Source organism: Stigmatopora argus, chromosome 6 (genome assembly GCF_051989625.1).
Source record: "Stigmatopora argus isolate UIUO_Sarg chromosome 6, RoL_Sarg_1.0, whole genome shotgun sequence".
Classification (NCBI taxonomy): Eukaryota; Metazoa; Chordata; class Actinopteri; order Syngnathiformes; family Syngnathidae; genus Stigmatopora; species Stigmatopora argus.
In genome coordinates, this window is record NC_135392.1 from 15,529,817 (window position 1) to 15,544,985 (window position 15,169).

The 15,169-nt window shown below is 40.0% G+C and overlaps 1 protein-coding gene across 5 annotated transcripts in view; it reads right to left on the minus strand.

Moving 5' to 3' along the window:
• Window positions 1–3,797: 3,797 nt before the first annotated feature.
• bsnb (bassoon (presynaptic cytomatrix protein) b) overlaps window positions 3,798–15,169 on the minus strand; it is a 64,132-nt gene continuing 52,760 nt past the window's right edge. For all 5 annotated transcript variants that reach the window (XM_077602412.1, XM_077602411.1, XM_077602410.1 and 2 more), the window contains 7 exons: window positions 14,192–15,003; window positions 13,661–13,772; window positions 13,425–13,571; window positions 13,276–13,326; window positions 13,015–13,155; window positions 11,359–11,488; window positions 3,798–8,729 (listed from right to left, as the gene is read on the minus strand). In XM_077602412.1, the coding sequence (XP_077458538.1) occupies window positions 13,286–13,326; window positions 13,425–13,571; window positions 13,661–13,772; window positions 14,192–15,003 (1,112 nt within the window). In that variant the 3' untranslated portion in view covers window positions 3,798–8,729; window positions 11,359–11,488; window positions 13,015–13,155; window positions 13,276–13,285. The remainder of the gene's footprint in view (window positions 8,730–11,358; window positions 11,489–13,014; window positions 13,156–13,275; window positions 13,327–13,424; window positions 13,572–13,660; window positions 13,773–14,191; window positions 15,004–15,169) is intronic.

Here is a 15,169-nt window from a genome sequence, read left to right on the forward strand (position 1 = left end):
CACTACCGCAAGTGGCAGCTGCATGCACGGTGGGAGGAGGGATGCATGCGTGTAGATTCCTAAATTACTAGTCTTAATTGGGTTTAACTTTGACTACATTTCGACCAAGAAGCGAACCGTTTATAGTCTCGAGTGTTGCCTCAAACGCAGTCAGCATTTCCTCTCATGCTGATCCGCCCTAAAGTGCTGAAAGATGGCTAATGGCATCTTTCCTTACCACAAAGGCATGGAGGCTGCTAATCCTGGTGAAAGATGGAGTCCACTCACCATTAATCATTTCTTGATGCTTTGCTGCCCTCCTAGGGGTCGTCTTTTCCTCTTATGCTAACTACATTTACCTAACACTGCCCAACACTCATCTCATCTCTCATTTTCTCAACCGCTTTATCCTCACTAGGGTTGCAGGGGGAGCTGGAGCCTATCCCAGCTGACTTCAGGCCAGAGGCGGGGGACACCCTGAATTGGTGGCCAGCCAATCGCAGGGCACAAGGACACAAACAACCATTCAAGCCCATACCTATGGGGTAATTGAGACTGTCCAATCAGCCTACCATGCATGTCTTTGGAATATGGGAGGAAACCGGAGTACCTGGAGAAAACCCACGCGGGCCCGGGGAGAACATGCAAACTCCACACAGGAGGACCAACCTGGATTTGAACCCAGGTCCCCCACTGTGAGGCCGACACGCTAACCACTCAGCCGTCGGGGTGATAAATATAATTGTGGTTAGTAAAGCGACCTGTGTGTCTGCGTGGGTTTTCTCCAGGTAATCCAGTGTCCACCCACATTCCAAAGACATGGTAGGCTGGTTGTACACTCTAAATTGCCCCTAGGCATGAATGTGAGCGTGAATGGTTGTCTGTCTCCTTGTGCCCTGCGATCGTCTGGCCACCGATTGAAGGGTCCCTTGCCTCTGGCCTAAAGTCAGCTGGGATAGGCTCCAGCACCCCCCGCAACCCTTGTGAGGATAAAGCGGTTCAGAAAATGAATGAATGAATATTCGGTAGCGATTGTCTTTAGTATTTCGTTTTTGGGTCAAGAATCTACTTATCGGATGAGATACAACTAGCAATATATTAATTAAGCCTCCTCATCTATATATACATGGCACTAATGCACAAATCACACACACGACTCTTACCCTGTCCTTCGCAAGTGTTAACTGAAAGGTCCTGTGGTTCTCTGCGTCTCTCCTCCCACATTACAGAGACTTTGTCCCACGTTCCATCCTAAACGCTGATGCTAAGCGTGCTTGACTTGGCCCAAAGGAGAAGCATCAGCAATTCAGAGTTGCGCGCTGCAAACATGGACATGCACGCACGCTGACACACACAAACATTGTCCCTCATGCGCGCTTGTTACACTTGGTTAAATTCATGCACGACGGTAAGTGGCACTGAGGCAGCGCACTCGTTTCATCACTGCAGAGGGCATCAGGGTCATAAGGCCATGCAGAGTACTGTCCTAACCTATTTATTTATCTTCCGATCGTGTGTCTTTGGGAGCGATCAAGCCTCACCTGACTGAAAGATGCACTGAATGGCCACTTTTTTCTTATGGGGTTGTGGATGCTACTAAATTATTAGTTGTTACATGAGACAAAAATCATAGGACATATTGTTTATTGGAAGGATATGTAAACATTTAAATGGTTGCCCCCTGGGATATTCTCTAGTAACTCTAAACAGCATACATAAGGGGTGTAAAAAAATAGATGGGCAGGGTTTTATTTTTGCCTTATTACAAAGTTCCCTGCAGATATTGCTTTTTAAGCATTGGTCCTTTTAGAAACTAAGCAAAAATATTAATTGGTTAGGGACCAAACAATATTTTTGGTTACTAACCTTGGGTTAGGGTGTCAACATGACTGCTTAGAACAGTGCAATGGATATTTTGCACAGTTGTTGGACATTAAATTGGATCACTAATGCTCTCTGCTGCCCTCCAGTGGTATGAGTCAGAATTCAAATGATTGCAATCCAATTCAACATTGGTATGGAGACCACATTCTGATTTTCAATGACGACTTGGGAGCAAATTAGGGTCGTGTGACTTGTCCTACGGCACTTTAAAAGTCGCCAGTCAAAATTTGAACCTCTGCTCTACTATGTGACACTGCTTCCTAAAGAATCAGCACATAATGACTCATAATTAAACTGGGTTATTCCGGTATTGTGTTGAGTTCTCAATAAAGGGTTCATTTATTAAAAAAAATGACGTCAAAATGTTGGTAAGGAGATTTAATTAATGACTCATTGCATTTCAGGCCTTACGTTGAAAATGCTTTCAGCCTTATCAAAACCAAGTGACAAATAAAGATGAGGAGTTCTTGGCCTGCCTCGTCATCGATGTCACACTTCCTATCATTAGCGGATGAGTCACAGTGTCGGTTAGATCATGGCTAGTGGAAATTATGGGTTGCTATACTTCTATCATGCTTTTCGGGAAACAAATGACTACAGAAGCTGTCGGTTACAGTTTATGCGTCGAGAATAAATCCTTAAAAGAAGGACGTTCAGGTCACCTGAGGGGGGATGGGAGGGGGAGGTGGAGGTTCAGTCTCGCACCAAGAAAAAATAGCTGATCTCCAAAGGAGGTGTTGAAGGTCATTAAACATTTTAAATGAAATTTCAACTTGCTTTTAAGTCAACTGCCACACCCATGAATTCATCTTTATTAAAGACTTTTGATATCAATTTTTAGAAACATTTAGGCAGTGCTTTAAACATCTTTATCCCATAGGCAGCTCATGCTACTAACATGCTATTAACACATGTTTTTTTATTCTTCTCTTATTTCAATAATCTTTAACAAATGACAAAAGTCTATCTGGAGCAGATATGAGTGGCAAAATTTTTTTCGACAGTATACAGGGCAATCCATTAAATCTCAGTGGCCTCCCATTAGCAGGACAAAATGGAGGCTTTGAAGAAAATGATTCCACATTCCATTTTTAACATTAAAGTGAAGGTCGAGACACAAAAAGAGCTTTTATGCTCGTTGCATATTCCACTGTAATGACTGTCTGAGTGTATTTGTTTGAGAATAGCTCAAATAAGATTTTACTATTAATGTATGAGATAGTTTCCATCAGGCGTGTGACCATTTATATTCAGTATAGTGCTTATAATTTTTTTTTTTTTATTTATTCATGTGACACAAAATAAAGGAGAAATGTGGTGAACGCACACAAATCTGAATGATCCTTTAAAATTGCAAAGTGACAGTAAGATGGAACTCAACATGTTGGATGGTGAAGTTGCCCACTTGGCCAAACTCTATGTGGGATACAGAAGATGAGGACTTTGGTGAATTTGTGGATGTTTGAATGGTTTTAATGTGAGTACACATTAAATCAATAAAGCACAATCAAACGATTTTGCTCTTGTCGCCTTTTCTTATACATATACACTAGCATGCATGCGTGCCTGTATGTTTTATGCTACCATGTCATGTTTTAGCATGTGTGCAAACTACCATATGCTGCGCCCATTAAGCCAGAGCGACTTGTGTATGGGTAAATACAGAAATTGTACCCACAACTGAGATGATGAATAAAATGGGTCTTCAGAATGGGGGTGACTCATGCCTGAATTAAAAGTCACAAAAACTGTTGTGCCTTTGGGTCACCTAGTTGCATCCCAAGGCATACATTTCCATATTTACAGTCAATTCAATAGTGTTTGAACACGCTACTATATTGCAAGTTCTCCCATTTAGAACTTATGGAGATGTCTGAAATGTTCATCATAGGTGCATATCCACTGTGAGAGATTATCTATGCAAAAAAAAAAAAACAGAAATCACAATGCATGATGTTAGTATGTCGGCCTCACAGCTCTGGGGTTCTGGGTTCAAATCCAGGGCATGTCCATCTGTGTGGAGTTTGCATGTTCTCCTGCGTGGGTTTCCTTCGGGTACTTCGGTTTCCTCCCACATTCGAAAAACATGCAGGGTTGGCTGATTGGACACTCTAAATTGCCTCTAGGTCTGAGTGTAAGCGTATATGGTTGTTTGTCTCCTTGTGCCCTGCGATTGGTTGGCCACCAGTTCAGGGTGTCCCCCGCCTCTGGCCCGCAGTCAGCTGGGATAGGCTCCAGCACCCCCCACAACCCTAATGAGGATAAAGCGGTTCAGAAAATGAGATGAGAGGCCACAATGCATGATTTTTATTTGCTGCAAGTATTTACAAACCTGTCTATCAGCAAGAATTTTGACCCTGAAAGACCTGTTAGTGCACCTGTAAAAGTCCACCTCCACCCCATGTTTGTATTATCCTGAATCAGGTGCACCTGTTTGAGAAACCTCCATGATTTCTAAGTGGGAGAACTTGCACAATATAGCAAGGAGGTTCAAATACACATTGAACTGACTGTACGTGTTTGTTATGTGACTATACGTGTGATTTTACTCGTCCACCGGTCCACCTAGAACAAATTATATTTATGCTTATATTTTTTCCTAAGCAATATTTACTTAAAATACCAATAAAGACAGGATTTTTTGAATGAATAAAAAAAATAATGTTGAAAAAATTAAAACAGAAAGGATTTTTGTTTAAATTGATTTTTCAAGATACCACTGATGTAAGTACAATGGTAGCACAAAATCAATGTTGCATTTTTAATAGGCAGCCTGGAAATAAATGATGTGGAGTGGGTTACGCATGCTGATCAAAATGACAGATACGGATGATGAGGATATTGTGAGCCTGAAACGGAACTGACTGCCAGGTTGTGAGGATCAGGTGCGGCCCACTGAGATGCACTGATATTTAAAGGGCAGCAGAGTAACAGACTGACTGGCTTTCAGCATGGTGGCAGATAGAAGATTAAACCAACCAAATTGCAGTCAGAATTATGAATAAAAGCTTTTAGCAGCAAGCAGGGATTTTTACTTAGGAAAACATCCACTATCTAAAAGAAATTGTACCAAAAGAAAAAAATCTGACATGTTCTCTCCTAAGGGACATTTCTTCCCTTGAGACACATTTAGAATTATGAATAAAAGCTTTTAGCAGCAAGCAGGGATTTTTACTTAGGAAAACATCCACTATCTAAAAGAAATTGTACCAAAAGAAAAAAATCTGACATGTTCTCTCCTAAGGGACATTTCTTCCCTTGAGACACATTTAGACTACTAAATGTCTGCTTGAGCCTCAGGCCAAACATCACTAGTGGTAGGTAGCACCTTTGCCATGAGTGGAGTGAAACCAGATGAGCGCAGAATGCATTTGCAGATTCTTGAAATAGTGCAAAGCGATTTAAGGTACAAATGAGTGAAATCTTCATTTGGAGCAGTTCATTTGGTGGAAAAATAACATATTGACTTACAATTTCTCCCTCTTGCAGCTCAAATTTTTCTGCCAATAAAAAACAAAAATGACAATTTTCTTTTTCATTTTAAATGGTTGTTTTAGAATTTCACATGTGCATGTGAGAAGAATGTGCATTTGTTCAAAGACAGTGTAGTGAGCCTAATTTCAAATGTAGCTAGCAGCATAAACAGTAAAAACTCCTCCAGCAATACGATATTTTCTTTTTTAGGTCAGAAGTGAGGAAACCCATATACATTTTTCATTAGGTGCAAGTAAGGCTTCAGATGGCACTTTAGTGGAAAAAGTGGGTTGTTTTGGGGGGTTTCCGATAAGTGATATTTATAGAAGTTACTTAAGTTATTAGCTGACGTTGACAGTAATAGACATCTAAGCTTAATCAGGCCCACTGCCTTTGTAGGACTAGCAGCTATCGAACAATCGCTGACAGGCCTCCGGGACCCTTTGGTTGCACGTCTATCACCGTCAATGGCAGGCAAAAATTTCATCCATGAATTAAATTAAAGTTCTATAGAAGAGTTGTACGGTTAATGATTTGTTTCCTTAGTTTCAGTGTGGTAAGTTGTAATATGCCAGTTACTGTTTGCTCAATGTACATACAATAAAATAAAATACAGAAAACCTTTTCCCAAGTTTTTCTCTCCTTTTTTCCTTTAGTTATGTTTTTCAATATCATGAGAATAACAATGTCAGGTTTTAGACCCAGCAACCTTTGCTCGGGGAAAGAGTTGACACGGAGAAACGGAGACCTATGTACATGATGACATTATATTCCTTTAATTTTTATTCTTTTTCTCTGTTTGGAAAGGGTCAATATTTTTATTGAATCACATTACTGGACATGATGCACCAAAATGTACTAACCAATTTATCAGTTTACGGGAATACACTGAATAGAGCACAAGGTTTCACAATGGATACACGACTGACGTTTTCTCCCATTGCACTTACAACAGTGAATGACATTTTCCAGATGTTTAGCTTCTATTTTCTTTTTGCCCAGCTTCTTCTGCAGATTGCATCACATTCTAGATCATAACCACTCAAACCTCCATTGTGGGTGGGACATTAAAGGCAACATGTTGCCATGGAGGTTCTAAAACACAGTAAGGATAGAATCTCTACTCCGAGTGTATATGTTTCTCAACAGGAATTTTTGTTCCACTGTTGCAAACAGTCAGCACAGGTTAGCCACATACGTAGACGATGCATAAGCAATTATCATAATCATCTTCCTCGATGCTGTTAATAAATGTTCTTTTATGGACAGTTGGCAGCAAATACGGCATGAGGATGCACATGACAGCCGTACTCCAAACAAAAGCTGTACAGTCAAATGAATGTGTATTTACAATCCCAATGAGGATGGCTGCACTAAAAGCTGTTGAATCCCACGTGCCTCACATCAAGCAGATCGTCATTTCACGTTTTGATGTCGGAGGCACATTGACATAACTTCCATGTATCTGCTCGTCTTCGAGCGGTGGCCACTACCAGCCAGGCTTGTGCTTTCCAAAACAAAAAGACATGCCCTGATTTGTGAGTGACTGGCAGAACTTTTGCTCATCCATTCTCTGCTCACCGGTCTGTTTGCAAACCTGGGTGAAATCATGCCAAGCATTTAATCATGCACCTTTCTCAGGCTTGGCTGCTGAGTGATTTAATCAAAGGTGTCGGGTATTGAGAAGAAGAAGCATTCCATTCACCCACGCAGGGTTTTAGTAACGCCGCAATTATGTTCACAATAATATTGACAGAAATAAATGACAAGTGCTGACCGTGTGTTGTGTCACAGGTTCATAGCAGCACAGACGGTCACTGCAAGCCCAGGTCAGGCAAAACGCTCGCAGAACTCACAAACAGCCAAGAAAGCAGCCAAGCAAATCCATGCTACGAAGCGACATGATGGCAGACATTCCAAAACGGACGGTGGACACAGTCTACCCTTTGGCAACAACTCCCAGTGGAAGGGGCGACAGCTCAAGAAACATGCAACGGAGAAAACAAAACAACTCTCGTTCAATAGACAGATTCATACGGACAAGCTGCGCAGTAAAAACACAGTTAGGTGCCTCTATCTGCTTTCTTAATCTTTTTTTTTTGTTCTTTTCCTGTGGTGGTGTCATGACCAGGTTCAAAATGAGTCTTTGCATAGAACTTTTGAATTGCTCATCTACACTTTGTGTGTGTGCGTACGTGGGGAAAAAGGCAGTGGGCCCAGCTTTTTCGAGATTGGTGATGACTTAACCGTAGAGCAGAAAGTAACTCTGATTGATGGCAATCATGTGCGTCTGTATGCGTTCCTATCACTCGGCATGCACTTATGCATCTGAACCTAACACACATGCACATCTGGTACGATGGTTGTAAACCGTTTGACAATCTGTACAACAGTAAGCGTTGGACAATTCCCCATCGCTGACGTACACAACATTTAGACCATTGTGCTATATACTGTTATCTGCATGCTATTGCTTTTTTTTAAAGTCAACAAGCAAATCATTTGATGCAAGAAAACGGACAATTAACAAAATAAAAAGCTTTCAATATAAACTCGTACCAAAGAAAACAACAAGGTAAAAATGTTCTTCCATAAATACACAAATGACAAATTTACATAATGACATCTTGAGAGAATATGTACATACAGTAGTATACAGCGGTGTAAAAAGAAACGTGTCATGGTATGGACATTTCAAAACATACGAGGTATATAAGTGAAAATTAAATCAAACCAAAAAAGTGGTGAGTGAATAAGGCTTTTCCAATCAGTGAATATGAGGCAAGTTGAAAAGGAACTCTAAGATGAGACAGAAAATAACAATGGCTTTGTAATGGCAAGATATTAAGCCACCGCCCCTCTTTCATTTGGTCCTGTCATCTGAGGAAATCTCACTTCTGGGCACACTGGTAGTCATTTCTTTCCCAAACAATAAATAAATAGATCAATAAAGCTCATGATTAGTAGCTTCTGAACAATGTTGGAAAAGTAAAGACATGGATTTCTTTTTCAATTTTTTTTTAAAACATATACTTGTGCGTGCATGTACACGGAAACACAATGCATTCAGTAGAGACACTGAAAAGAGAATGAGAAGAACACATTCAAAGACAGGGTTATGTTCCCATTCTGGAATGTAAAGATCAGAGAAACCCAGCACTCAGGTTTTTTAGTGGAGTCGTCCGTGAGCGTTTTTTGGGTACCAGAAAAACCTATGATAGTCTTTAAGAAACAGCATCAATGTGGAATCAAAGATCCTTGCCAGATGTGGAATCCTCAGAAATGATGAATATCCAGCAGAGGGCGCGCTGAGGCTTTCCTCAATTGGTTAACAGCCAGACTGACTGATCCATCAGCGGGCCTTGAACATTCTTTTGGATCCTAGGGGGTCTCTATGGAGAAGGAGAAGAATCAGCTTCATGATCATTCATGTCCTACTGTAATGGAGACAAATTTCTATGAAGTTTAGTACATCCACAAAGGATCAACTTTACCAAACTAACAAAACAAAGACAAATAAAAGCTAAAGGCTTGGCCCTGATTTCAGATTGTTTGACATAGACCAAACCAATCGGAATAAAACCAACCAATGAGTTGGTAACACATCTCTGCGACTTGCAAACCAATTGTAGGCCAGAGTTTCTGCAGTAATCCTCAGGAAGATGAACTGCTTTGGCTCAAGAGGTAGTGTGATTCTGGTTCGTTTTCACACTCACTTAATGAAACCTCAGAATGGCTCAGATTGATAAACACAGCATTTGTGGCAGCTAAAAGAAAGGAACCAATCTACTTCACTCTTGGAGGGTCCCAGTAGGTGCTTGGACAGAATTTAAAATCAAATTAATTCCAATTCACTTTATTTGTCCTAAGTGGCTTTGCACTTGTGAGCAGAATTAGTCCATTAGTTCATTGCACCATGTAATGAGGGCTGCTAACCATGAGTCATGAATCTGTGACCCTGCGTGTGTTCTTGTTCTCGTGCATCTTTGCGTGTGTGCCATTAAATCCAGGCCACAATTAGCTTTCTCGGCTAATTTTAACCCTGGTTGCCTGGCCCAGATTATTGGAAGTGTGTGGAGAAAGAAGGTAAACTGTCATGAGCACTCAGCTGATTTGCACTGTCTTGCAGCAAAAAGTTGAAAAGCAATATTACCTTAAATAACTATAACTATTTTTTTTAAATCTGCAAAACCTGGAAGTGTTAGCGCGTCTTCCTCACAGTGGGGGACCTGGTTTCAAATCCAGGTCTGTCCAACTGTGTGGAGTTTGCATGTTCTCCACGGGCCAGGGTGGGTTTTCTCTGGGTACTCTGGTTTCCTCCCACATTCCAAAGACATGCATGGTAGGCTGATTGGACACTCTAGATTGCCCCTAGGTATGAGTGTGTGCGTGAATGGTTGTTTGTCTCCTTGTGCACTGCGGTTGGCTGGCCACCAATTCAGGGTGTCCCCCGCCTCTGTCCGGAGTCAGCTGGGATAGGCTCCAGCACCCCCCGCGACCCCAGTGAGGATAAAGCGGTTCAGAAAATGAGATGAGATGAGAGAAACCTGGAAGTGACAAAACTGACAAATCTGGCCCGCCGCATCATTTTGTGTGGCCTGGGAAAGTAAATGATGAGTGCTGACTTTCTGTTTTAGTGTCAAATTAAAATGAAGAGTATAGATGTATATTACATTTCCTGATTTTCCCTTTTTAAATCAATAATTGAATTTTTTTCATCAATTTTTTCTGTCTTTTTAGTTCAAAAATCATTTTGGAAAATCTAAAAATATATATATATAAAAAAAGCTAAAATAAACATTGTTTTAGATCTATAAAAAACTGAATATTCAAGGCTTTTAATCCAGTTCTTTTAATCCATTTATAAAAAAAATCTAAATATTATATCTAAAATGGTCCGGCCCACATGAAATCGAGTTGACGTTAACGCGGCCCGCGAACCAACCCGAGTCTGACACCCCTGGCATAAACCTTCTAAACACTAGTCTGGGAGAAAATTATAATTATTATCACTGATCTTAACTTAAACAATGACCAAACTTGCTGTGTTTGATGTTGCACCATCAGATAAGACAAAAGTACTTTCCCCACTTTTGGGGAATTTAATAAAACATAATGGCTAGCATGCTAGTACAAAGTCAGCCCTACAGCATGCTATAAATTTTACTGTGCAACGATAAAAGGCTATGTCATTAAACCAATCAACGGGAAATCAATGAATTAGCCACTCTCTTAAGGATCATTTGCCAACTATTATAAATCAGTGAAATTGTGTCTTCTAACATGAGTGTTAAGAAGTACTATTTTACTATGAATTGTTCATTTTTACACATTTACAGTTAGGGAGAGGTAATGCTCCAGTCAAACGGAACTACCGTATTTTCTGGACTATAAATTACATTTTTTTCATAGTTTGGCTGGGATGGGACTAATACTTAAGTGCGACTTATCTATGTATTTTGTCTCTTAGACAACCGGCAGGCTGTTATGGTGTTTTTTAAGGCTATAGTTATCTGAAAAACGGATGCAATTATTTTCAAACATAAATAATGTATGCATAGTGTGACTCCAAAAAAATTGGGATTTTTAAGTGCATATCGGCAGACATGAATCAGTGGCAAAGTGACCTCGACTAAGTAAACATTTTAGTAACCATGGTGAATCAGGGTGAATTCACAGTACCCCAGCTAAAATGTTGCAGCAGAATGCATTCGTAAAGCAGCTCGGGATCTAAAGGATGTCATTTAAAAGAAGAGAAAATTCCAATGTCTGTTATTTAATGTTTTTGTTTTCATTAGTATGAGTAACATAATAATCATAATCAATTTTGGTATAATGGGATTGTTAAAAAGTTTTTGTGTGTGGGAAAAAATCTCAGGATTTACTTTAGTGGGTCTGTTTTTATTGAATAACATTGCTAACACATGAAAACTCAAAACTAATAATGACACACATGGCAGGAATAATCCCAAACGTAATCTCCCTGTCTAGGGTCAACATGTTTACACGGCTTTCACTTACCATGTGGTGGGAATGAAACAATGTCATGTTCGGGATTCACTTCATTTTCAGGTCTTCCTCTCCATTCAGTTCAACTTTAATCACATGCATATCTGGGGAATTCCATGCTGGCACTCCTTTGATTCTAACGCTGTTTAGTAATATCAGGAAAAGTAAAGATCAGTCCAAAACTCTTCAGTATTTCATCACTCATCACTTACTTTGAATCTTATACACACACAAATGCAGACTGTGCTTAACTACACTCTTCAAGCACAAAATTGCATGGCCAAAACGAATGAGATTTAAAATAAGAGCATTATGCAATTTTTTCTATTTCCATTTATTTGTTTTACTTTAATCTAGCTTTTTTTTCAAATTAAGGGGTTTTATATATAATAATAATATTAATAATAACAATAATAATAACAATGACAATAATAATAATAATTGGATTGGATTGGATAACTTTATTCATCCCGTATTCGGGAAATTTTGTTGTCACAGTAGCAAGAGGGTGAGGATGCAGGAATAGGAAAGGCATTTTAGACATAAATAGATAGGTAAAAGTAAGTTAATAAATAAATACATGAATAAATATATAAATAAATAAGCGTGTTGCTTAGCACATATATACATACATACACATAAATATACATGCATGCATACGGTAGGTCTCAACACTCAGCCATAATAATAATAATAATAATAATAATGCTAATAATAATAATTATTATTAGGCTTTTGTTGTTGATGATGACGACGGGGCCTATGTCCGATTATTATTATGATTATTATTATTACTATTATTATTATTATCATTATTGTTATTGTTATTATTAATGTTATTATTATTCAAATTGTGTACGCCGTATAACAACTTTTGTACGGGATTTTTTTTAATTACATTTTTTGTAAAACCGATCTCGTTTTATCCATTTCGGCTCTAATTCGGATCGTCTCGGTCACGAATAGCAGACGAAAAATTCATCATCGACTGTTAATATTGTCATGCTTTAAGCATGATATGCACACACGCATTCCCTTTTCAGGTAAGTAAGTCAGCAACCAATGTACCCAGACAGTCAAGCTGTCAGCGTCATACAGCAACAGCCACAGAATCTTGAATGTAGTGCATACAAAAGGCACACCGACTGATTAGGTACCCCGTCCACTTTGGAGAAAACTTTATACTTTTAAATGTGCCCTATGTGAGTAAATATGTGCTGCGTTGCATTTGGAGGGTTTATTATCACTTAATAAGAGGTATTGCAAACATTAATTAGGGAAGCAATTGCCTGAGGTTTACAGGGAAGATTTCTGAATCCCCTTCCACTCCTCTCACGATACCACATAATACTACTAAAAAGAATGGCTACTTATCATCTTTGTAAATACTTTTTTTCATGGTACTTCTTTTACCTTGACTTGGAAATCTTGAGGTCAATTCATGGAAAAATGCATTTGATGAAGTGTTAATTATTAGTAACATTGTCATTAAAAACCTAGTGTTCCCACAATTTGTATTCATAAAATTGATGAATGAATGTTGCATTTGTATTTATGATGACAATGTCACCCAAAATGGATAATATTTCTAGTTCTTGACACTGACTTAATGCTTGATAGGGCAAGTAACACTGCATTCATCTCAAGAGGCAAAAAAATGACACTTACTGATGCTTCGAGGAGTTATTTCCCTTGATCTTTCTCGCTCTCTCTCACAACCTCCTCTGTGATGATAAAATGTAATAAAGGTAGTTTCATAGGTTTTTCCGGTACAATGCCTTAAATGTTGCATCGTTTGGACTGCAGTATCTAAAGATACAAACACATTTTCTTTGAGGGAATCGAAAAACCATAGTGATTTCTTTTAGTTTATTTCAACACTATTTCTATATAAATGAAAAAAAAGTGGCTTGTCGAGGTTTTCCTCACCCTCTCCAATTCAAAAGAATGAAGTGAATTTCTTCCCAAGGCCAGACAGAGCTGTGAGAATGGGTAAGAACATAAAAAACACATCAGCAAACCACTGCAATTCAATCGTTATGCCTTTTCCTGGATGAAAAAGAAAAACTGAAATATACCGTCTCCTAGTTTTCCCGCCTGCTCCGCTGCACCTCCTTGTAGAATTTTGCTCAGAACGTTTTCCCCTTCAGTTGGTGCTTGTCCAGCTGCAGCACTGCCAATACCACCAGCTTTGCTGCCGATCCCGACAGGGGCGGCTTTTGAGCCTGCAGGTAAAAAGTTTTACACTATATACCTTGGGATGCTGTATTTTTAAACCTGCTGACAGTGTGATGCTCAAAGTTGCCAATCTTACCAATGCCGGTTAGAGGGGGTACGGCTGTTTTTGTAGTCTGAGGTATGGTTGGGACTGCCATGGCAGGCTTCATTCCTACAGAAGTTGCTGACGGTGTGGCATCCATTTTCACCTGAAAGAAGCAGGCAATAACTAATTTATTACAACTAGCCAACTTACCCCACCAAAGAAAAATAATTTGAATTGTATTTTTGTCACAAAATCTGAAAATTCTCTTTATCCACTAGGAAATATGATTTTTAAACTACTGTAACTACACTGGAAACTGTGGATGTTTCTAAACGTGAGACCCTTTCAGTGCATTTAAGGTTCTAATATTTCCCCGCTTAATTTAAAAAGCAGTATATCCGTAGGATGATTGTATCCCCCCCCAAAAAAAAACAACCTCCTACCTTAAGTCACTTGTAGGTACAGGTACTGCGTATTTGAATTTTGGTGAGTTACAATACCAAACTACTATACCAGTAGTTTACTATACAAACTATACCAAAAGTACAGGGCTATTTATTTGATTTTTTTATCTTAACTAACCGCTGTAGTTGTTGGCTGCGCTGCTGCAGGGGCTCCTCCTGATGGACGTCCCTGTGTCTGTGCAGGGCTTGTTTTGGGCTGCTGCTGTTGCTGTGATGGCGCAGTTCCTACAGTCGTTGTTGGCTGGCTGCTAGTAAGTAGTTGACTCTGTGGTTGTGGCAGCTGCTGCTGTTGTGCACTGAGTTGCTGCTGTTGGGGTTGCTGAATTGCATCAAGAGGCTCAGAACCTTGATGTCTTCCCGGCTGGCTTGGGACACTTGATCGCTGTTGCCCGACATGGCCCTGCTGCTGCTGCACCTTAGAGCCGGAAGTAGGGGCATCCTGTCTTCTTGTGCGTTCTCCTTGTTGTCTTTGGCTCCGTCCCCCAGTGCCGTGGTGATGGCCAGCAGCCTGGTCACGAGAGAAGTCCCCTGAATTACGGGGACTTTCTTGGGTTGAACGGGAGTCTGGTCCGCCCCTCCTTTGGGTAGAAGAAGTGCTCCTGCTGTCAGATCGTGCTGGTGTGTCTTTGGGGTGTGTCCTGGAAGAACGAGAAGATCTGGGATCTTCCGAGATGTGTCGAGATGAGTTGTGCCTCCCAGAAGTGTTGCCATGATACCGTTGCTCCCGTGATGATGCTGAAGAGGGATGCCGCTGATGGTTGTCATCCTGGGGTCCATATTCTTCTGGTGGATCATCATAGTCATGGTAGGTGTGCTTCGTCCGCCTACCTGAAGATGACTGACTTCCACCTCTGTGATGTCTCGAACGTTCGGATCTGGCTTCTCGTGGCTTTTCAAACCAATCAGTTTCCTCTTGACCCAAATGGTAGGCTTTTTCAAAATCAGAAGAAAAATTATCAGTCAGTAGTTTTTCCTTGCAAATTGTGGTGTGGCAGAAGCCATTCGATTTAATGAAATCCACTTCATGCAGGCATGCAAATTTTACGAGTCCAGGGACAAAACAGGACAACAACTTCACGCAAAAAAATGCAGAAAG